Source organism: Vicugna pacos, chromosome 10 (assembly GCF_048564905.1).
Source record: "Vicugna pacos chromosome 10, VicPac4, whole genome shotgun sequence".
NCBI lineage: Eukaryota > Metazoa > Chordata > Mammalia > Artiodactyla > Camelidae > Vicugna > Vicugna pacos.
This window is the reverse complement of record NC_132996.1, coordinates 4,709,845-4,735,088: the sequence shown is the minus strand read 5'-3', so window position 1 is coordinate 4,735,088 and position 25,244 is coordinate 4,709,845. Positions and strand designations below refer to the sequence as shown.

General features: G+C 41.6%; 1 protein-coding gene across 2 annotated transcripts in view; it reads right to left on the bottom strand.

The window, feature by feature from the left end:
* PDGFD (platelet derived growth factor D) overlaps positions 1–25,244 on the bottom strand; it is a 221,954-nt gene that overhangs the window by 4,025 nt on the left and 192,685 nt on the right. For both annotated transcript variants that reach the window (XM_031675363.2, XM_031675362.2), the window contains exons 5-6: positions 21,863–22,061; positions 8,351–8,565 (exon numbers count right to left, since the gene is read on the bottom strand). In XM_031675363.2, the coding sequence (XP_031531223.2) occupies positions 8,351–8,565; positions 21,863–22,061 (414 nt within the window). The remainder of the gene's footprint in view (positions 1–8,350; positions 8,566–21,862; positions 22,062–25,244) is intronic.

The following is a 25,244-nucleotide window of genomic DNA, read 5'->3' as shown; positions in this document are numbered from 1 at the left end:
AGGCAGGGCACAAAGACTCAAAATGATGTGATTTTGATAAAGCTAGTCCAAACGCCAGTTTTTATAGCAAATTATATTGTCCAGTCCCCCCCCCCCCGCAATCCAACTGAATTTACAATGTGTACCACACAATTTCACGTGATTTTTTTAGGTTTTCTATTAACTGTATTATATATACTTTGAGGACAAGGATAGCAAAAATCATCATTAAAATTACTGAGTATTTTACTAGATGCCACATGCTGTTGTAAGTGACTTTCCAACTATTAAATATTTTGGACTTCGCTGCAACACTATGAGATTGGTACTTTTCTAATCTTGCTTGCAGATAAGGAAAGAGAGAGATTAAGGTCACAGAGCTAGTCACTGATGGAAGCAGTCTGTGACTCCAGGTGGCCTAGCTCGTGCCCTTACCTAGGAAACTGAAATTTTGTTTGCTCAGGTCTGCAGCATGTTGGAGGCAGCTGCTGAAGAAATGCACCTGCGTGAACATGGTGCGTGATGCCACCAGCGCAGACGTGTGGGAACGTATGCTCACAGTCTCTCTTTCGTGCCTCCTCTGTCTCAGCCTCCAACAAACAGAGTGGGCAAAGCAAAACCAGCCAGGAAATAAAGCAGGGGCCAAAATAAAGGGGTCCATGCTTTGCACCACTTTTAAGCCTTTCACAGCTTTGAAATAAAATTGCACGCCCTGAGAGCAGAATTACAACATTTGCCTTTCTTTGCTCCATGTTCTCTCCTGCTGGGTCTCTGCAGGAAGGAAAACTGCCGTCTCTCCGTAACAAAATGAGTAACCAAGACAATGGATGAAGCGTGTATTACATTTGGGGGTTGGAAGAGCCCGCGCATGACAGACATGAAAGCCCCACGTGCCATATTTGGTCCGAGTGCCTTGGAAGGGGTTAGGGGTTGGACTCCTACAACTCTGCCAAGAATTTCCCCAATATTAGTCACTACTGTCCAAGACTATCTGCCTGTAAACCAGATTTGGAGGTTGGCAGATGCAGGGGAGGAAGATGATTCCGAAGAAGTTGAGCATATGATAAATAGGCCCCGTTTAAAAAGACCACTGTCGAAGCCTAGTAAGTTGCCGTCACCAACATCTACAAAACCAGTGCTCTGCTGAGTTGCTTCCTCGTTTGATGGCAAATGGAAGTGTGTGCTTTGGGACGAGAGCAGAGCCCGGCCAGTTTTTCTAACTGGTCGCCTGATTGTTCATGGATTTTCCCAGTGTTTTATATTAAGCGGTGTGAGCACAGTATATATGTGTTTTGCTGATAAGAGGAGAAAAATGAATTGGCAGACCCTTTCCTAGACAAGACAGGAAAGCACTGTTTGAACAAAGTGGAAATTGGACTGCTCTACCGGCTGATCACAGCACTGATGTTCAAAGCTTTCAGACCATGTAATAGTCTTAGATTCAGGTACACAGCATTGAAAGGAGGAGGAAAGCAAAGCTGATTTGAGACAGTAGGGAAAGTTAAAAGAAAAATGAAAAGCCTTTATCTGAGAACACAAACTGTCTAGCATGGGTTATCTGGTCACCTTTAAAGGGAACGAACCATTGAATTAATTAAAACCGGTGAAGGACACTTACTAATAGGCACCATCACAAAATGCTTTCCTATTTTCTGAGCAATGATTCACAGCTGCAAGCACACACACACTCAAATAAAAATCCACTGAGGAGCAGCCAGCCATTTCTTATCACCTATGGCTGAAAATGGCAGTCTTGACTCTTCCGCCACCCAGAAAAGCGCACAAAGCCAGGGACAGTTGACTTTACTAAATGGAGGATGACGGAGCCAGATGGTGGTCTTCATACCACTACACAAAAATCAAAGATGCTCAGTTTGCAAATTACCATATTTCAAAAGATATTTAACTACAGTTGCTCGCCTTGTTGCCAATAAACCACTGAATGAATCATTGCCATAAAGCTATTACACTCATAAAACAATATGGGCAGAAAACCTATCTGCTGAGTTGGGTTCTTGTTTATTGGGAATATGAAAAAAAAAAAAGGTCATTAACACCTTGTAACAGTTCTCAAATTAATGGCTGACATAGGAACACAGTTTGTATTTCAGGACATGTGGGTTGTATAAACCAGATTCATTAAGAGTTTAAGATTCTATCCAACTCAAGGCAGGCAGCATTCAGTACACATAATTTTTAACCTTAAGAAAAAAAAACACTTCACATTTTTGCTTCCATTTTGACTTCTTTCATGCTTACAGACTTGTTGAAAAATGTACACAGCATTAAGATTTTTAAGGGCTGGTAGTCAATTTTTCTGAAACCCAAAGAGGCTATAAGCAGACATATTTTGAGAAAGGAACACAACTTATTTTCTACCTGGGTAACTGCTCAACTTGCAGGTGATGGTTTCAAGGGAGGCTGGAAGTTGTAACAGAGTGAGATGCTGAGTCCTGAGATACGGCACTCAATAAGAAAGGCACAGATGACAGAGCTCAGCCACATCTGGCTGACAAGCTAAGTATGAAGGCGCCCAAAGGCTGGGAATGATACTGAAGGTCTATAAAACTCTCTTGAATTTTGACAATGCAATCTTGACATCTGTGGACATTTACTTCTATCAGTTTTCTGTGAATGCTCTGGGGCGCCTTTGGCTACAGTTCTACCTTTAGAGAATTGAATAGGTAAATGATTTTGACATAACTTTAGAGGATTAATGACTACATGTTCAGTCTACCAATTGCAGAAACCACAATGGATGCCCAGCTGGGCACCAAATTTCAGAGAATGGCATTAGCACAGAGCATCATTCATGTCACAGAGGGGTCTTGTCGCCCACCTGAGGAGTGTCATGCCCCAAGGTACGTTTGCTGAACTTTGGCGGGAAGGCCTGATGTGAAGCTAGGTTGACAAGGGAATCAATGCCTGCATTTTGCAGTTCTTAGACAGTCCCTTTTACCCGTGAGTCATTGGGGCTGTAAGGAAGTGAGAACTGAGAAAGCCAGACCATGGTCTCAAAAAATTCCACCCACATCTGTCCTGTGCTTTAGCACCTTCAGACGCTTTCATTCACCCAAGATCCCCAGGAGACGAGGAGCACAGGTGTTGCTATCCACGAGTGAATAAGCAGGCTACATGTAATAGAAAAGAACAAATCTGACTCCATATTAGATCTGATGCTTTGGCTCTAACCCTGTGCCCTGTTTCCTAGGCTTAGCCTCGCTGTTTCTGCATCTTTTGTAAAAGAATGTTGCCTTTAGCCTGAAATATACAGGACAGCTTATTCTCAAGGCTCTGGCCTTTAAGGGTATTAACACTTTTTGCCCTTTTATAAAGATAACAAGTTGCAGAATGGAAAATAATGTTTGTTTTGTCGGAGGTTTACAGGGACTCCATGACCTGACCCACATGGACAGCTGCAGGAACAAAGGATTCCAAGAACAAAGAATTCCTACACCAAGAAGTTTGCAACAACCAACCACACTCCCGCCCCTTTTTAGTATAAAAGGAGCCTGCAGTCTGACTTGAGTAGGATGGTTCTCCAAGACATTAGTCTGCCATCCTCTCAGTCTGCTGGCTTTCTGAATAAAGTCACTATTCCTTGCCCCAGCACCTCGTCTCCTGATTCACTGGCCTGTCGTGCGGCGAGCAGAAGGAGTTTGGACTCGGTAACATATACACATTAACTGTTCCGGATTATCTTTATTCGTTTGCATTCACTGAGCACTTCAACCACCAATCTCTTTAAATTCCTTATACAATTTCAGAAAGAAAAGATTTGGGGAGTAGGACAGAGTGTAACAGTTCATGGATATCATATAATTTTAGATCTATCTGAAAAACTGAAAAATGTAGGTTATCGAGGGGGTTAAGTGAGGAGACCCGAGGCCCTGGGAGGTTTGGGGGCTGGCTCTGGGTGGCCTCCCGTGTGGCAGAGCTGAAACTTGAACCTACATCTAGTCATGTGATTTTTTTTCTTCTATTGTCCTCTCTCTTATAGGAAAACACAGGAAAGGCCCACAAGAAAGTTGTCTCATGGTCTCACTCAAAGAGGGAGAAAGGGGAAAAGGAGGGAGATTCTATATGGCTGTAGAAATGCTGTTTCCAGAAAAATAATAGAAAAGAGATTTTCTTGACTTTTGTTACAGTTAATTATTATCATTAACTGTAACGATACTCATCGCCTTTGCCAAGGAGTTGGAATGCTTTCCAAAAAATTGTTTTCCTGTCTACCTAATCTCAATTTGCAATTTTAGCTAAATTTGTTTCAATGACATATGCTTAAAACATGTAAAAATTAAAAGTACTGTTCTTTTATCTCAAGTCTCAAGCTGAGCACTTCATTACCCCTAATTAATACTTTGTTTCATTTATAGTATCTGCTAACATCTTTTAACTCTTAAACTGTAATGGGCAGCACATTTTTAACATACAATTCTTATATTCAATATAAAATTAAAAAAGTCTCCAAAGTCATTTTTCATGTTTTCGAGAGATGGGGATGGTTCTAGACGTTATAAATGTGCCAGAGGCAGCGATGCGTCTAGGCTTAGGCTATTCAATATGGTAGCCCTTGGCCATGTGTAGCTATTTACATTCAAACCAGTTAAAATTAAATAAAATAAAAAATTCAGTTTCTCATTTGCATCACACCCATTTCAAGTGCTCCTTAACCACATTCGCTAGTGACTACCATCCTGGGTGGTACAGGTCTGAAGTCTCGCATCACTGCAGAAAGTTCCTCTAGATACCACGGGGATGTCAGCATCCCGACAAAGCCATGAGAGGAAGGATGGACAAAACTAACTTCTGTCTTTCCTTCTCTATTGCCTTTTAAGTTTTTGGTTGTTGAGCAAATGGACCCAGCCAGGGGCCCAAATTACTGAAAAACAAAAACAAAAAACAAAACAAAACAAAACCCAGTAAATATTAATTAAAAAGCTCACCATATTTCTAGGGAATTTTCATTATGCATTGTCAAGGGAAGATGAGGACTGGAATGATAGCACCCTTTAACTGTCTACACAGTATTTTCTGGAAACTTCCCTCTTTAAATTTCACCTTCAGAAGTATTTTTTATATTCTATATATGCCAAGAGGCCTAGAATGGTTGCTAAGAAAATGGAAAAATACTTTACAAACTTTTGAGAGCAAGAAATATCACAGATGGTAACCTTTTACTGCACAGGGAAGAATGCTCAAATTCTTACAGGGGAAGTTGCATGGCCTGTGAAAAGAACAATATTAGCTTCCTTTTATGTATCATTCTAATTATCGATAATTCTATAACTACACATTTTAATTTCTTAAATCTTATTCCTTTAATGTTGAGCCTTGAAATATCTGTGGAGAGTCCTACAGGCCTGCTTCTGTGACGAATTCTAGTCACCCCCTTCAGGGTGCTCATCTCTCGTAAAATCTCATTTCACATCTCATCAGTTACAACCAGGAGCCGGGGAAACCGGTTTCTCATTTCTCTGAGTTCAGCACACAGACCCAAAACCAAGAGACCCAAGGACGAAGATTTTCCCCTAATGAGAGTGAGCTCAAGCCATCCGCACGTCTGGAAACGGAGCAAGCCCGCTGCCCTTTCCCATGGGGCGCCCAGCACAGGGAGCACTGGGATGCGTCTGCAGGGCATTTTAGGAGTCTGGGGAAAATGTGCCAGCGCTGTGGGCTCCAGGCGTGCAGTTACTGACCAAGTGATTGATGTTTGCTCCCTTTGCCCAGAACTTGGCGGTGATTTTGTTCAGAGCTCTGTAGACTCTGAGAAGTAAAAATACCATCACACGTTTCAAAAAGATGCTTTAGACAGCAGTTTCAAAAAGATGGCAACATTTTAGACCCACGCATGTGACTGAACAAAGAGATCAAGGGCTTCCTCCTTGTCGGTATTAATTGTGAACAGAAATGTACAGGTAACAGCTCCTGTGTAGAGGGACGAGAATAGAACTAAGGAAAGAACCCTTCAGGTTTCTTCTGAGTTAACTGTCCGGGGACGCGAGGGTCCTGTTGGGTGTATATTTAATTCTTCTGTTTCCACATTAAGCCTTTTAAGAAATCAAGCTATAACTTCAATCTGAGGAGAGAGTCAAGATGAAAACAAAGCACTCTACAAATGCACCAAAGGCCTGAACTCCCAGGTTTTTCCTCACCGTTAAGACAAGGTAGAGATCTTGCCACTGCCCGGTCTTATTTTAACTTGAATCAAATCATTGCATTCCGCACTTATCCTCGGGGAATGACTCAGCGTTACAAAATTCAGGTTCTTAGACACAAAGGACAAAGTCCAATCTAGAGTTCATCAGGTCATACAAAAATAAAGCACAATGAACACAGACAACAGCATTCTCTGGCTCTGAGAACATTTTTTTTTTCCCCTTTGAAAACTATGGGGTGGAGTAAGAAATTCGTGTGACTAAGAAAACACGCTCTATGCAGGTCTAAAATTGTGTGTCCCTGTCGGAGGTAAGCATGGTGACTGTGGCCTCCAACCACCTACATTTCCCAAGTTGAAAAATACCATTTATGACGTAGCCCTTTTCATTTAGCTCAGAGATCACCTCCTAGCTTATTTTTGTTGCATTGTTTTCAGGAAGACAAAATAGCCATATAAGGCTGGAGATTTTATTCAGGGGGCACCATCCAGTCCTTTGCTTGGCGGATACTAATGCAAAGCAACTCAAACACTGATTCCGAAGAAAAGTGTTTGCTTCGTATATTAGTTAATGTTTTTAAACCCATCTTCTCTATGATGCTTCACCTCTCACAGATGCACTTCATGGGCACTATTTTCTTTGATCCCCAGAACCACCCTGCAGGGGATTATCGGATACAATTGCTTAGTCCGATTTCACACACACGAAAACTGCGTCTCTGCGCTGCAGTGACTTGAATGCGCTCCCAACAATCAGGAAGTAACAGAGTTGCCGCTGAGGTCAGGAGCTCTAACTCCCCTGAAGTCTACTCTTTCTTTAATTCTTAGTAAAGTGCTATGTATTTATCCAACTTTTTGGTGGGGGTAGGATTAAGATTTATTTATTTATTCTTAGAGGAGGTACTACTGGGGATTGAACCCAGGACCTCATGGTTGCTAAGCATGCTAAGCTCTACACCTGAGCTATAGCCTAACTCCTCCCTTCTATATTTAAGAGGAGAGGGTGCAGTATTACTAGTGATAAGAACACGGACCCCAGAACCAGCTGATCTGAGTTTAGATCCTGGCTCTGTGAGCCACTGACCAGGTCACACTGGTCAGTCGACTGCTCCTCTTAGGCCTCTGTTTATTCATCTATAAAAAGAGAATAAAAATTGCAGTTCCCTTGCAGCATGGTTGAGAACCTGCCAAGAAAGCTAATGACTGCTTATAATGATGTCTTGCACATGGTAAAAGCTTATGTCTGTTTGCTGTTATTATTATCGAAAATTACTGCTCTCCTTATGAAGGGGAAAAACCACAAAGGGACCAGGCAGGGCCATTGCCTTCCTGCTTTTGTACTTCTGTAAAACAGCTTGCTTCTAGGAAAACGAAACTTACCCCTAAAATTCCATTGGGTCCCAAAAGCTCACTCCTGATTGGTCCATTTCTAACACCTTATTTGCATACGGCACAAACTTAATCAAAACCTAAAACCCTATAAAAGCGTGTGTAAGCCTACAGACGGGGTCCAGAGCTTGGAGTGTTAACTCCTCTGGGCCTGCTGGTGTAATAAGCCCGAGTTCTCCAACCCTCTGAGTGTCGCTTGGTCTCTCAATGGGATTCAGATTTCTATAACATTTCCATTGTGTTCCTCTTATCTCTATATTTACTTTTGTTTATTTTGCACCATTTCAGAGCAGAGTTCCCAGAGTGTTCAGTAGTATTTAGCAAATTTAGTACTTTTAGAAGAAAAAATATTTCTATATTTTGAGACCGAAAAAGTCTCTGACAATGTATATTTTCTGACAATTTTTATTTTGTTATCTTTACTCTGCTTAATTTTTAAATTGCTTGAGTGAATTCAAGTTTTTACTTGCTTAAAGCAAAGTCGGTTTTTCAGTCATATCCAATCACATTTTTACACGGAGGCCAAGTAAGCTCTCAGATTACTGCATCACATAGTTGATGATACATTCTTAATAAGACTTTTGTCAACCTACGTGGCATATTATAAGGGTTAGAAAAAGGAGGCCCTTCTTCAGGATGGAATCACACCATCTCCACTTGGCAAATTTAGCACAAGTGCAATTTCCCAATCACCCCCGAGCCAGGGAGGTGCCCTTGTGCAGTGAACAACCCCAACAACCAAGGCGATGGCCCTGTTTCCAAGAACCACAGCTGAAAAAGGCTAAATGCAGCCCTGCAACAAAGACGTCTGAAAAAATGACATACCTCGTGGTACTTTTTCACAGTCTTCCCTGAACTGCACGTGCAGGACTTCCAGTTGACAGTGCCACAGCCACAATTTCCTCCGCAGCGCTGCACGAGGAGGCAGCGTGGAAAGAAGACGACGTTGGTCAGTTTCAGCTCCTCTCGCAAGTTGACGGAGTAATTCCTGGGGGTGCAACTGTAGCGCTTGACATCGTCATTGAGCCTGTCCAGGTCGACTGTTAAGAGACACACGCACTTGGTAAGCAAGCACGGGACGGGAGCGGCAACACAGCGTGTGCTCTGGGGAACAGGGTGGGAAGATTCTGTGAGGGCAACCTTAACCCAGGGACTGAATCTGTCCTAGGGATCTCAATAACTATCCCAAACACCAGCGGTGGAAAAGCTGATTTCTCTTTTGATCCTATCTGCCCTTCAAAAAACAAACAAACAAACAAAAAAGACAACAAAATGAAAACAAAAAAGCCCCTCAAAACCTTAGTATCTTGGCTCAAGTTTCCTTGCACAGCTTTAAATGCAAAAAAAAAAAAAAGCGCAGAGGAAAGAAAATGAAACATTCAGCAATTTACAGTAATTGTCTTTATCTTAAAACATATATATTTGTGTATAAATATTTCTTCTTGATTCTAAATATGTCCTGACTTTAAGCCATTACTTAAACATAATTTGACTTAGAGTGAGGACACATTAGGGACAATTACTCTAGTCCATTTACCTGGCGGTGAAATTTTACAAGTACATGAAGGGAATAAAAAGGTTTGTGCTTCATTTTAACTCCAAAGTCAAGCAGAATGTCAAAGAAAATAGCATTTTTTGGGGTTGCGAATGTGATGCACATTTGTGCCTTGGGTCCTAGATGGCAGTATAGCATAGTGGTTAAGTGCCAGGGCTCCGCACTGAAGTTACAGCTGAGTTGGCATCACGGCTTTGCCTCCTTTTCAGTCGGAAAGTTCCTGGACCACTCAGAACCTCTGTTTCTTCATCTATAAAATGTGAACAGTATAACCTTACCTATTTCACAGCAATAATCAAGGACTGAATGCAGTGTGCCTGGTACTCAATTAATGCTGGTTATTATTATTCATCTTGATTTATTTTGATTTCCCTCCTTTTTTTTTTTCTCTTTAAAGTCAAATGGTCAAAACTTAAAAGAAAAAAATTGCAGACCTTTCTCCTCTGTTTCTCTCTTTTGGCCATTATTCTATGTAAATTACCCAGGGAGTTGGTTATTGGGACTTCTATGAATTAAGAGCATCACCCTAAATTTTCAAATTTTAGTCATTAATATTTACGTGAATTAAATATATATTACTATATAACAGAGACTACAACTTAATTGTGGTCTCAAAATCCATCTAAAAATCCACCTATTTGGCACCCGAATCTTCTGGTGGGTGAGCACCTACATGACTATTTTCTCACAAGAATGCAGTTAGAAGAAAGTCCTTTGTCCCCATGGGCTGCACACCATTATCTAGTACACCTCCCTTGTCAGCAGCCAGGCCACCCCCGGAGGAATCCCACAAACGCTGGGCAGTTATCATCAGACTAACCCTGGACTCCAGCCCCATTAAATATCTTAGTCCTAAACCAAAGCTGCTTGAGGAGTAGTAAGGAGTATTCTTTGGGGGCAATGGTCAAAGGCTAAGGATGCTGTCAGTAGAACACGTGTAGGGGAAACAGAAACAGAAGGAGGCAAGAGTGGGTGGAGTCCACTTGACCCCATGAAGTCAGCTAAAAGGCTGGCCATGTGGTCCATGGCTCCTTGACTAAGGAATTAAATGGCAATTGGACTGATGCCCTGTCCTAAGAGCTTTTGATCCTCAAGGGCAAGGATTTTTCCCCTGACTGGGTTATATGCTGAGCTCAGGACACTGGGGGGGCTGAATAAGTGCAAAATAATTGCTGTGCATAATTTATTGCTGCTTTTTCCCCCCCTTCCTTTGTAAAGACATGTCATAAGTTTACCTCTAATCAATCCGGATTTAAATTGAATGAACTCTGTCTTGGGAAAGGAACCATTTTATTGCTGCTAAAGCCCTGAAAATAACTGCAAGCAAGGCAGAAAGGATTACATAAATGGATTAAGAAGCGCAGCAACCATCCATTACAAGTGTCACCTTGAGATAAATACTGATGCTGGCTGTGCATGCCTGGGCTGCGGACTGGGCTGATGCAGAGGCTGAGGCCGCTGCCTGTGGGGATGGGAGTCTGTTCTGCCTAATGCCTGGGAGCAGAGCGGTGCTGCTAGCAGGAAGCCGACGTGACGCATGGAAGGCAGGGTGGGCAGGAAGGAAGTAACAGGACTGCAGGTACTTGAGTGTAGCCTCCACCAGGCACCTGACACACAGGACTCCCTGCCGTGTCCCCTACCCTTTGCAGGTGGGCATTACTTACCCAAAGTGGAAATTAAGCGGGAAAAATGCCTCAGGGTCTCTGTCATATTAGGCAGAATGGGGGGATGGCAGGCCACTTAGAACTGAAGGAAGAAGACGGACTTCCCTGGTGCGGAATCAAGCCACCAAGCTTCCCTGCATGGCGCTGTACTAGGACTGGAGTGGTGCACAGCTACCTCCTTATCCCTAGGATACATCCAAGCCAAATTCCCACGTGCTTCCCTATGGGAATTCAGCTAAATCCCAAAGCACCACTCAACAAATAGGATACGGCAGCATGCCTTGCTCATCTCGTAACAGAACTCTTCACGCCGTGTAACTGTGTCACTGACTAGCACTGAGCACCGCTGACTTCCGTTTCCTACCTGCCCCAAAGAGATTCACCATGCTGTCAGCGTCATGCATCAATTCATCGTGACGTGACTAAGAACCGTGGCCCAGTGTGACTCCTGTGGAATCCGGCTGTCCTGCTTATCAGGCGATTGAAACCGCCAAGGCACTCAATTCAGAACTAGAACTAAGAGGTCCTTCAGAGTGGATGCAAATAACTTCAAAGTACTATTGCAGACTTTCTGCAGGGGAGACTGGTTCTCCCATCAAAGAAGGCTGACTGGGCAGGGCAGCAGAGCAGGGAGCCAGGCAGGGGACTGAGCAGCAATTAAGGCTTCGGTCAGAGCTCTGGTCCGAAGGGAGGCTATGGTGGGAGCCTGGGGTGAGGGAGGCAGGCCACACAGTGCAAACCCAGGGAGAGGGGCTGCCCTATCCATTTCTGCTTCCATCTCCACAGCGGAACACTGCACAGCAGCAAGGATGTTCCCAATTTAATTCAAAGGCCCATTCATTTAGTCTAATTTCCCTTACTTCACCCAGGTTTCATTAAGTTTTAATCCTTCTTTGGCTGTCTTTTTCTTTTTTTGAAAATGGAGGTCCTGGGGATTGAACCCAGGACCTCGTGCATGCTAAGCATGCATTCTCCCACTTAGCCATACCTTCCCTCCTCTTTTGCTGTCCTTTTGAATTTGGGTCTTGCCTTCTCATGGATCTTTGACATCAGTAAAGCTTTTTGGGCTGTGTGTATGGACAGTCTCCTCCAGACATGTTAATCCAACATGGGACACTGCACAGTGCTGCAGGGAACACCTTTTTTTTTTTTTTTCCCCAGCATTAGCCTCAAAGTGCAGCCTAGTCACAGAGGTTCCTAGGCTGTGATCAGAGTTCTGGGATCTGAGCACTGGGGTGGGGAAGTGTGGAAAAGCAGTATATTGGTGAATGCACACCCTCGTTCAGTTTCTAATCTGTTTATGTGTAGGTGTGGGAGGAAGGAGAGTCAGCCTGGTCTTTTTGATCCTGGCCATCTTACGTTCCTAAGTACCAGGTAACGTGGAAAGTTACTCACATATATGGTTGCACAAAATCCTTAAAATGCTATGAATTACATACCATTATTACCCTTACTTTTACAGTGAGAAATTGAGATTCTGAGAGGGTAAGAAGAAAAGTTGTCCGCAGCCACACAGCCAGTCACTAGTGGAGCCAGAGCCTGAATCCAGGCTTCTCTATCACTCCTGCACTTATGAGCCCCAGTCTGAGGATCTGAAGGAGGCTGCAAAGAGCAGCTTCCATGAGCCCCGTTGGAGCTTTCCCACTAGAGAGCCACTCTCCATCCAAACGGCCCGGCTTCCTAGGTGCATTGCTAGGCAGTGATCTGTCATTTTCAATATGTCAATTACACACACCCAAGCATGTGCCCCCGTGCACACACGTGCATTTATCGGATTCTCCTGGAAAAGTACACCATGTTGTTGCTCATAAACTAGGCAACTGCACAGAGCCCACTTTTTTCTTTGGTACTTTGAAAAATATAACGAATTTCATCTTTTTCCACCTGGAGTGCAAGGACTTTTGTCAATTCACGATCTTCATTTGGTCCTCATTTCTCCTCGATCTCCTTCTTGCCCTCACTTACCTGCAGTCTTTGTTATGTAAACCAGTTGGAGGTCCGCGTAAAGAGATGGATGGACTGATAGCAATGTTTTCAGGGGGAACAGATGATAAGATCCTAGAAGATTCTTTCCATTGGGCAGATAAAGCCAATACTATATTTCACACGCTTGGCAAGCACAGCACAGGTGGAGATCAGCTTGTAATAACACTTTAAAAGTCTTTTCCAAATTGATCATTTCCATTTTGTGTGTGTGTGAATACAAAAATTCACTGTGAAACTAAATAATGTCCTCACATTGAATGTAGGAAAATGCTTTTTTCCCTCCCCATGAATGTTTCATTCACTGCTTGTTTTGTTCAATGAGAGGATGGTTTCACTGGGTCAGTCTCTAGGTGTCAAGTTTATTGGTCATCTGCCACTGTGCTGGTCTTTAATTCGTCTTTATTCTGTTCCTACATGTCAACCCCAATCTGCAAGTGCAAATAAATCTAAAAATAATAATTATCTTATAGCTTTTAATGAGGGAAGATCGGGGTATTTTAAACTTAAATCTTTATTCTGTTATGTGTGTTACCAGCCTTTTTCTCTTTCTGAATCTGCTAGTGTCCAATTAAATTTCCATATATTCTTGGAGATAGCCAGGAATCATTTTAAAACAACCAAATCAAGCCTTTACAGCAGTAAAATTCTCTATAAACTCTTTTAGCTGGCACTTGCCAGCAGCCTACATATTAGAGCAGGTTTAGCACATGGTAATGGGATGAGAAAAGCAAGTTCTCGAAGTAAGGCCATGCCTTTTCTAACACCATGCTTTTGTCACTCTATTTTACCCTCTCTAGCATCTCAGTCCACTATGTCATTTAAAATTCTTCTAGGGCCTAAGTCAAAAGGCACATTCACCTTACATCTCTTTTTACCCCTTGTTTTATATTCAATACACATTCTCTGCCTTCTTTTGTAAAAGCACTTAACTTTGTAGACCTTGTTTTACCTTTTTCTTTCTTTAGGTGTTTCTCTCCCACTGAACGGTAAGGTTCTTAAAAACAAGAGTTAATCACTTTTTTATCTCCCCCTTTCCTAGTGCTTTGGCTCTAGAAGAAGGACCAAATGGAGGTCATTTAAGTCCACTTCTTCTAAAACCACTTGGTTTCAACGATTAGAAACAGGCACCACTGAAAAAAGTATTTTTTTTTGTAGTCTAAACACATGTGCCATTTCAGTATTTGAAACAACTAATTAAATCCAATTTAAAAAACAGCTGTGGAGTCACTAGGTCACCCCCCCAAGACAAACATTTCTGATTTTCTTTGAATATCCATCTTTTGTGACTCCGAATGGATACTCATAAACACAAAGCCATGATTAGAAAAAGTTTAAGCCCTTTAAAGACCTACTGGTCAATCCGAACTTCCTCTGCAAGGAATAGGTACTCGATAACCACTATGGAAATGACTCAAACTACGGATGGTTGTCGGGTTAGAATGGAGAACGTAGGGTTCTAGAACCAGCTCTACCAAGGATGAACCACGATGCATGAAGATGACTGGCCCCAGGACCCAGGGGACCTAGAAGAAGCACCACACAGGGCAAAGGGTGGCATCCAGGAGGCTGGCTCCCCGATCCATGTCTCAGGGGCTCAGGAATACGTCTTGCCACAGCCTGTTGTGTAAAGGGCTGAAAAGCTGACTTTGATGTTAAACACCAGATTTATGACGCTTTAGGTGGGAGTGGGAGGGGGGTTATGTAAGAAATTGCAGTATTTTTATACCAAGCAAATAGGGACTCTCAGCCTTTTTCAAGGATCATAAATTTCCCAGGAGGAGTCTGTTCATCTCTATGGACATTACCACCTCACTGTGATTTTCAGTTTCCCCGCTTCTATAAATCAGCACATAATTGTGAAGACTGTTTCTACGTTTCAACCCCAATCTGCAAGTGCAAATAAATCTAGAAAGAACAATTATTTTATAGCTTTTAATGAGGGAAGATCAGGGTATTTTAAACTTAAAATCATGAATCTCATGACCCATTTGCTGGTTTAATTTCTGAAGAATGGAAATATTTACTGCTTTTATTTATAGAAGTTAATCTAAATCACAGGCAAAGTTCCCAACCAGACAATGCCTAATTGTCAGGGCTGAAAAATATTGTTAAGCAATGAGCGAACAGAGATTTACTGAGCACCTACTATGTGCCTGGTACTGTGTGAGACGCTTTCACGAGCTCAGGTCTCGTGGAATTTGCTTAACAAACCCTTTTCCCATTTGACAGATGTGAAAACTGAGATGCAGAGGGGTTGCATAACCGACCTATAGTCACTGGACACACAGTACGCATTTGACAAATATGTACTGGAAAATGAGTGGATGAGTGCATGGGTATCTGCAAGGCACTGGATTAGGCATGAAAGCAGCTGACCTCATCATAAGGCCATTCTTGGAACTCCAGGGGGATGTCTGAGGTACACCTACCACATGAACAATAAGAAAGCAAGTTAGATGACTAAGAATCAAGGCGATCTTTAAATGTCTGTCTTTCTCTCATTTACTCGACTCTGAGTCTCTGGGCTTTAAGCACCACCGAGTCCAGGTTCATGTCATGTCTCCCTGCTTTGCAGCTGTCACTGAACCTCCCTGAATTTGTTTCATTTACTAGGTAAAATGGGACTAACAGTGCCAAGAAATTCATTAAGCTTGAATGAGTTAAGAGCGCTTGAAGCACGGTCCAGATCCGAGCTCTCAATAGGTATGCCTCATATTACTGTTAAAATGAGTTAAACAGATCAATAAGTAAAGTTAAGACCAGAATCACCTAAAACCAGAAGTAGCTAAGATTCTGCAATTGGTGATCACTGAGAAGAGACGGTCATGACCGCCTTGATCAAAATGTCAGAAAGCAATGATTATGTGTATTCCCTTTAATTTCAAGAGACGTAGCACTTAACACAGTCCTTTGCAAGTAAAGACACTTAATGGGCTAGCTCTCCCGGTGCCTGAAGTTTCTGCAGGAGCGTGTGCTCTGGGGAGGGGGTGCCGTCTCCTTAAGTCCATCGGGGCACTGAGCACAAGGATGCTGCAGGGGTTCCCCAACGCCGTGCAGGAAAAACAGGGGTATAGAAACCCATTCATCTTCAACAAGAGTGACTGTGTGCAAAGGCATATGTGTCCACCCAGGCACGAAAAGTTACCTGTAGTTTTCTATTGCCAAATGGATCTTCCCAATCAGTCTGCGTTTGAGTCATATCGCCAGCTGGGAGAACGGGCTTGGGACAGCCACCAAGAGGGGCTCCCACAATGGGGAGAAACGCGGAGGCTGCTCCGGCACCAAGAGAAAAAACAAACAGGTCCTCGTCCCTGTGCCGAGGGTGCCTTCAAACGTTTTATGTGTGTGCGCTGGTAGATGGACGCGACACGATAAACAGTGTGGTTTTTATTAATGCTTGCTGACAAAATGAGTGAGTGGGGACTCTGGACACTTACAGATCATATGGGTTATAAAAAGACTGGCTGAAGTCTAGGCAAAAGCTTTGCAGAGGAAATATCCAAAAGGCAAAATGGTGCCAGAAAGTTTCTATGGTATAATAGTAACACAGAAAAGTTCAGTAGTTGGTAATTATTTTGTAAACTTTCCATGTGTGCACTGATTATACTGATACTTAAATATGACAACACTTGGATCCCCTGGAGGAGGCTCTCTAGATTACTGATGATTTTAGAGCTTTCCAGGGAAGAGAGCAGATCTCACAGAAATATGCTGGTTTTGTGCAGAATTTTGTATTCAAGTAAAAATAGTAGTTAGTATTTACGTAGGGCCAGCTAGGTATAAGATACCCTGCTTTTACTGACCCTAACACAACTTTGCAAAGTGGTTATAATTAGTCACTTAACCAAATGTAGAAATCAGATGCTCAGAGGTCTCTGCACATAACTTCTCCATGGACACAATTCTTAGGAATTAAGTTAGAATTTTATTACAAGTTTACATGACGCCAAAGTCCACGCTCTCCCCACTACAACATTCTTTCACTTGCTCTATTTCTATCAAATTTATGGTAAACAATTTTAATATTGACAAAGAAAGCTCTGATTTGGCACATACCACATGGTTTAGGAAATGAAGAAGCTAACCTTTGTGCAACATTAGAAATCGGAAAAGCACATCTGTTTTGATTTAATGTCCCCAGTGCCTCTGTTTGCGTAATTTACAGACAGTTACAGAAGGACGACCTTTCAAGACTGACTTTTCTGATTGATCATTAGCGTCAGCCAAGGGCCTTTTGCAAATTCTTACCCAGATATCAAGTAAGCAGAGAGAGAAGTTACAAGCATTCAATTTATGGTGACTTCAGCTCATTCCTAAAATATGTTCATGTCCCGGTACACTCCGAAATTATTTCCTACATTCTAAATCATATTTGTCTCTTTCAATTTAGTATGCAAAGGCATGGTAGAGAAACAGCAATACACGACCAATTAAAAAATAAAAGGCATCTGGGTCTAAGAGAATTCAGAACCAATTCAGACGTTTTGATATGGAACATACTCATTTCATTTGGTCCTCCCTTCATATGCCAGCTATTTACTTACAGTTCTCAAATTAGTGAGTCAAGGATTTTAGATCTTATGGCTAAACACTGTTATGTAAGAAATCACAGAACTGATGTTATATCCCGGGAAATGGGTTGGTAACTGTCCCAGAGTTACAACATCCAACCATTTACAGTCTGTGAAAATCATACATATCAAACCCTGTCATTTGGAATCAATTTAATATCAATAGGTTGGCTTCACGCAATATTAAATTATTCATTTTGAAGTGCGTATCAGTTTCGGCCTGTGCATCAGAAAATAGCAACTCTTTGGGAAAAAAATATTTTTATAAGCATTATTGCAGTTCAAAACTATTAAGCTGGAGTGCATCAACAATTCTATCCATATTTGAGTCACAACAAACTGTGAAACTGGTTTCCCTCTTGTTATTTTGTGTTGGTTTTTCAATGGCAAACTCTCTTAATGTGGCAAAGTCAAGTTCTTCTGGAATAAGTACAAGAACGCATCTAACTTCCGTTGTTAATTTCCATAAACCACCTCTCAATGAATGCCCAGTACAGGGGTGTTTACGGCCGGTCATTTCTTAACTTAGAGATGTCAGATTCCATGCTATATACTTAAATAAATACACATTGTCCCTAAGTTCAAAGCATTGTGTTTTAAAGGAATCATACTATCGCTCAGTTGAACTACAGTGGTCATGCAATGGTTCAGGGGGTAATTACAGAGTTTGCAGAAAACCCATATAACTTTTCATCTAATTGTGTGTAAATCTGCTATGTCATTAGCAAGTTTATCAGAAGAAGTAAATGCAACTTCAATTTGAAATGACTTTTCTGTTTTTAAACTTTTGGGCAGCTTTGAGGTTGAAGGCACCAGGTTGAAATGACTGGCAAAAATTGGGTTTTAGAACGGCAGTTATCAGCAGATTTCAATTATCCATGCTACCCTTTCCTCCTTACCCCCTAGGAAACTGAAAGTTGGATATATTAACTTGTTATATTATCTTCAGGCCAGAAGCTTTTGCAGACAAGTTTGTGCTTATCTATTACTCGTGAATTTGAAAAAAAAAAAAAGTGGACCTCACGCGCTGAAGTTCTGGCTTCAATACTTGGCAATGTTATCTGTCTCTTTTCTCTCCCCCTGCTCCCTAAACTTTTACTGTTTCCCATTTCCAAGTCTCTTCTTAAAGAGAACTAAAAACTCACTGTCACCTAATCTCCCTTCAAATAAGCAGGAGAAGCAAAGTCTAAAATGTTTCCGACTTCACTACATAAATTCTCCATCCAGTGTGTGTGTGTTTTATTGTGTTTTATTTTAGAGTTTATAAACTCTAATGTGATTTATATATTCACATTCAAGGGCCATCTTAGAATTTCGCTTTTCAGTCTCATGAAAAATGCTACTTTTGATCAGTTTGGGTAAACAGACCAATGGATGCTCAACAGATATTCACAAATGCCAAGTCTGTTTCTGCATAACATCATTAAGAAATCATTATACTGACGGTCGAGCACCTTTTTAGGGATTCTAAAAGTTCAGATTTTTTATTTGATACCTAATGGACCTCCATCAACTATAATCAGTTTTCAGTTTTCGCTTTTATTCACTTCCCCCTTTCTTACACATCAGGATAACAAACCATGAATTTGTATTTCTAAGTTTTAAAAGCTGAAAATAACAGCTGAAATATGAAACCTGCCTTCCTTCGCTTTTGTGACGCAGGCAGGTGGGTCAGCATCAGTGGAATGAGAAGCAATTAAATCTGCACATTTATACAGTGCAGAGAAAGTGGTGAATGGCCAGTGCTAAACGAAAGGGTCCAGATCTGCCCCAGGGCCATTGTAAACAAGAGATTAAGAAATGGGACCTAAGCCCATGGGGAGAGAAATATTTACTCTGTCACAAATAAGTAGAATGTCACCTTGAACGCTCTTGCGAGGTCATTTCAGTAACCAAAGACACTCTTAATAAAGCTACACTTCTTCGTCTAGATACTTTAGAAATATACTGATTCTGAATTATTGACATCTTTAGTTCCACAAACATCAGTTGAGCATCTAACATGTGTCGAAGTCTGTCCCAAGTGCTAGAAATGCTGGGTGAATGGTCTCTAAAACAATGGCTCGCAACTCTGGCTGCCTCTTCAGGATCGGTCTCAATGTCCCAGGAGCCACAAGGTAACACCAATACTCCAGCCTCGCCCTCAGAGAATCCGAGTCAGTGTGGCTGGGATAGGACTAGGCACCCATAGTTTTTTTGTTTTTTGTTTTTAATATAAAGCTTGCCAGGCAACTTAATATTCAGCCAGAGTTGAAACCCTTAGATCCTAGGATCTCATATTCCCTTAGAGAAACCACAAAGACACAACAATGAAAGCCTTGGACATATAAAAGCTGTGACATCGTAGGAACTCCAAACCTTACGCAGAATGGTAGTCTTCACAGGGAGATGACAAGGACAAGAAAGGCTCCCCAAGGAAGTGATGCAAATACATTTCCGAATTCTCACGTTAGCCAGCTAACATTTCTCTTGGACAAGTGCTATGTGCCAGATGCCTCTGATGGCACCACCGACAATTCCTGGAAGTAGGTGTTACCACACACACGTTGCCAAGGAGGAAACTGAGGCTTACGAGTCATCAGTGACTTACTGAAAAAAAATCACAAACTCGTAAGTAGCAAGGTTAAGACTTGAGCCCAGACAGACACCTTGCCTCCAACTCAACATAATTTCTGGGGGAAAAATAAGTAACAGATTGAGGTGATTTTTAAATTTTATTATTTCAAAAAGTAGGGGTCAAGAAAGGGTGGTCCCGCAAATAGCCAGAGTGGTTAAGATACCTGAAGACAGACTCAGATTTTATCACGTGTCCAACGCTATTTTTAATATCTTTTTCTAGGGCTTTTCAAAACATTGGGAGTCTATTACCTTTCTTCAGATTGATCTAGTCAAGATCCAAAGACAGCAACGCCTTACAGAAAAGCAGTTTCTTCTTTGAGTTGAATCTAATCTGAGCTCTGGGGAAATCTGAGTTACACTGATCTAAACATGGCATATCTCCGTAACATTAGGGCCACCAGGGACTTTGTTGTCCCCACTTCGATGTGCACTTTAAGTGTGTATGACCATGACCTAAGCCATAAGTGACAGACCCAGGCAGGAGTCGACTAATTGGTCATTTCAGCCTACACGTTCTAATAGGTCATGCTTACCAACACAAACATTGTCTATAGAAGGCCCCAGATTCCCAGTTCCTAAAAGCACCCCCGATACCACAAAGTACCAGAAACAGAACGTACTGTTCTCATAACCTTTACATCTATGATGAAAGCCAGGCTGACAAAACTTAGAGAAAATTTTATCAAAGCAGCAAGGACATAACAGACTAGAAATTACAGTTTTATTCAGTAAGTGGTAACTACAATATATTTCCCTACTAATTTGGGTTAAACATTCAAATAAACATTCAGTATCATGTTGTTTAGTCCCCATGAAGTTTTTTTTCTCTCTCTCTTTTTTTTTTTTTTGGTTGATTTCTAGTTTCATGCCATTGTGGTCAGAAAAGATGTTTCAAATAATTTCTGTCCTCTTAAATTTGCTGAAGTTTCTTTTGTGTCCGAGTATGTGGTCTATCCTAGAGAATATTCCATGTGCCCTTGAAAAGAATGTATATTCTGTTCTTGGGGTCCTAAAAATGTGAACTAAAAATACGTCTTAAGTCCTAAAAATATGAACTAAGTCCAACTGTTCTATTGTGTCATTTCGTATCTCTGTTGCCTTATTGATTTTTCAAATAAACATTCACATCCTAAGATCATATCACTCAGATGCAGGACTAGGACATTTATTTTTTTAAGAGTTTAAGTATTATTGTTTTAACTCATGATATTTTAACTCTGCCGGAATATTTCTTTCTTTTTCCCTCATTTTGCTTTCCTGAACCTTCCAATTGAAAGCATGGCCTCACACATGTCCAAAATACCCCAGACCTTCTTTGTTTCTTCCTTGGAATATTTCCATCCTATGAATCGTCAAGGGCACCAACCACACACTTCATACACCATTTCAGAACGGACACTGAATGAGTGAAGTGGAAATCCTCCAGCATTTTGACCATTGTTTTACCAGGAGCGTCTCCTGCCAACACTGACTGAGCCCTGGGCTAATTCAACATTCCTATCCATCATGGCGGCACAGCAGACTATTACACACGCACTGCCCTTGGAGGCAAGAGACCATGGCTCCCATTTCCTCTACACTGCCACACAGCCTTTAGCAAATTATTTACCTCCCCTGACTTTGGTTTCTCCACTGTTTATGGTGGGACTAACAATGCCTTATTTGCCAACAAGCTCAAAGTTGGACCAGATAATTTTATAAGGTCTTCTCTAGTTCCAAACTATGACTGATCTTTGACTAAATCAAACCTTTCTTATCCCAAACAACTCATTCTGGGCAAAACACTGAACATCACTTGAAGGTGTCATGAGAAAGATACGTGACATTGGACTGACAGTAATCACCTGATTTAAATGAATTCAGTATGGTGCACTGCAAATCCTTACTTATTGCTATTAATACTTATCTGCTTATGAAGAACCTCCAAGGCTCTGTTTCTTACCTTTTGACTTTCTGTCATGATATGACCTGCCTCGATAATGAGGAGTGTCCAAATATAGATTCTCAAGGTCTTCTTGCCATGATTCTGGATTGAAGTGCTTGAGCAGATCTTCCACAGTATCAAATTCTGCAACTGTTTTGTCCAGAGCATCAGCGGTGAGAGTGGGGTCCGTTACTGATGGAGAGTGATAGGATACCCCCTAAGAGTGACATACAGCTCAGTGTACTGAGAAACAGTCCATTGCTATGAAACATAACAGTCACACAACTACATGGAAGGGACACAATCAGACTTCTGATTATAAGACATCATGTACATACATCTCATGCTAAGGCATAGTCTTGCCATATTGCTATTAAGAACAATTAATTGGTAAATCATAGTCATTCACTCTTTTGCAAATCAAAACCAGGCAGATCATAAAACTTCCAAATCATTTGAATCAGAATCATTAAAATAAGGTACCAGTTAAATGGAAATATCAGAATAAGTCATCCAATCTCTTGGTTCAAGGTCCCAAATCATCCATATCTGTATCAACAAATAATGGTGAGCATTTAAATTCTGAACTCCTTCTATGCAAGTTTTGAATAATCCATCTTATTCTCCCAGGTTTAGCCTCCACGTCTCCTCTTTATAGCTCACGTAGCATTGTAGAGGTTCTGTGAGCAGTGTTTGAATTTCCCCTGGAGACATCTTGGTACAGTCTGGTTTTAACCAGCTTATTAACTGTCAACAAGGATAATTAGCCATGAAATGAAACTGGCTCTCTTAAGAGTTCGGAAGATTCACATGGGTGTGTGTGTGTGTGTGTGCGCACCCAGATGTTTTAAGTGCTGTAGTTTGCTAGGGATCCCAGTTGCCATTAAAACATTCCCAGGAATACTCTTTACATGGGGAATGTAACATCATTGAACGTCTGGAAGGGATTATCTGTTTCGCCATGGAATACATCCCCACGTAAGTTTCCAAGCACTTACTTCACTAACCCTTGTATAATCTAGAGGTAAATGAGCCATGAGTCAAACATCTCTGTAAAAATTCATGACCCATTAACAAGGAAACAGAGAGCACATAGCCTCAAATGATTTCTAAATGTCTTTAAAGAAACTGCCAAACAAATAATATCCCCCAAGGGCAAATATCTCAAATCACTACCGGAAAAATAGAAATTAACGAAAACTTGCATTCCTGAAACTTAGCCACAGTATCCTACAGAGAAATACCGTGCATATGTGTTTTGGAGTCCCAGACAGCAAAGTGCATGTTTTTTTTTTTTTTCACTCTCAGGTAATGCTTTCTCTTTTTAACGAAAGGACCCCAAAAGATCACTTGCTCTCAGAGGAATAGTCCCTCGTTAGCAAAACTAAGAGGTTTTTATAAAAGCATAGCCTATGATTGGGGTAATTTAGGAGATTTCAAACATGCCCTGTAGGGGAAAGGGAATAAGAGGAAGATGGGATTTGGGGAGCAGGGTGTGAGCCATGAGGTAGACTGGTGAAGGAATCAGGTCAGCTCTTTAATCTAGGAGAGCGTGTGTGTGTGTGTGTGTGTGTGTGTGTGTGTGTGTGTGTGTGTGTGTGTGTGGCTAATGGAAGCTGAACCCTGTTTGAAGCCACCACTTCTGTCTTTCACATCCCTCTTGGCAGTGTCTGCTAGAGATGGATGAATTTATGATTCAGTACCAAAATTCTAAATTCCTAGTCAACTTTGCATTGTCTGGTCTGCATTCCACCTGGCCCATATTCACCAGATGATTTACAATTTGCCCTGTATCACAATAATGTGGGTCTAAGATCCAAAAAAAAAAAAAAAACCAATCAAAATGAGCTGGCCGAAGTTAGATGCATTGTAGTATATTAAAAAAAGCTTTGAAATTAAAATTCTTCCCTCTTGTTTTGAAACAAAAGCAGGGGCATCACTCAAACCATTCAAACACAAGCAAAAGCTTCTTACAATGGCTCTGAGGAACTCCTGGCAAGGAGTTTCCTGGGGTTGGTCCTAACAGCCCCAACAGTGTAGTGTGAATCCAGATACCACTTCAAGAGAAAGCTGTGGAGAGGATCTCAGTCCCTGAATGGGAGGCGTGAATCTAATCTCTTCTAATATTAGTCTGAAAAGCAAACCCAAACCATAGGTAAAATGTGAAAGTATGAGCTTTTACTGTGTTTTTCAAGTTTTGACTTGAAACACTAATGATTGTTTAGAAAATACTTATAAGTGATTAGGGGACATAATAAACCCACAGGAACACTTCTGTTTCTGCGGCAGCTACTTAAAAACTATTTTTGAGAGAAAGACTCGTTGGGTGTGCCTCTTTCCATTGGTTTGTAAATTTGATCTCATTCAGCTTTTGTTACGTGTTTATAAAAATCAATTTTAAAGCCAAGTGAATTACTTTAAAATGACAACAAAAATAGTCTGAAAACTATAAACTGGTTTCAACCAAAACAAAGAATGACTGATACAGAAGTAAATGGTAGGTCCAAGGACCCTTGCTTCTACGCCAGAAAGTTCTTGAAAATCAGACTGCTGAGAAAAGAAGTGAGGTCTCCCTGGTCTTCCTAGAAGACTCAACAGAACCTGGACTTCGAATGCAACCCACAAGTGATGTCAATAGATACAGGCTTAGTGTTGAGCTTCGTAGGTACTTCAAATGGATGGGACAATCCTCCTTAAGACCTGGATTATCCTGAATTAGTTAAGCTTGTAACTTCCCCCTTTGGGGTGGGGATGATTAGATAACCCTGCACTATCATGTATAAGATACTTGAGAAGCCAGAGGGTCTCTTTGAAGTGGGAGGAAAGGGGCAGGGCGCAACCAGTGAAGGAATGACACAGCCACTGAGGACAGGACACACAGGTTAGAACCAAGGTGGCGGGAGGTTTGACTTCCAGTTGACCTTGAGCCTCATGGTGCTCCCACAGGTGCCATGACAGTTCCCAGGCTGACCATAAAAGGTGAAAAAGTAGGTGGGCAAGGGGCGTTTCCTGGAAATCCTCGCCTCTTCCCCAAAGTAGCTGGAGTAACCCTCCTACCCATTAGCATATGAAATTACCGAGCCCATAAAACCTGACAACCCCACACCTCATGGTCCCTCTCACTCTCTCACTTTCTGAGACGGCCCGCACTCTGTCTATGGAATGTGTATTTATTTTTACTTTAAACATCCCACCTCTCAGCTTCTCTCCCTCTCCCCTTTCTGAGATGGCCCTCAATCTGCCTACCGAGTGTGTGTCTCCTAAGTCATTTTCTCTTTTGACTGAGACAGACCGCACCCTGTCCATGGAGCGTGTATCTCTAAATAAACTTGCTTTCACTTTACCATGCCTTGCTCCTGAATTCTTTCCTGTACCAGGCAAGAACCTGTTCACCCCCAGC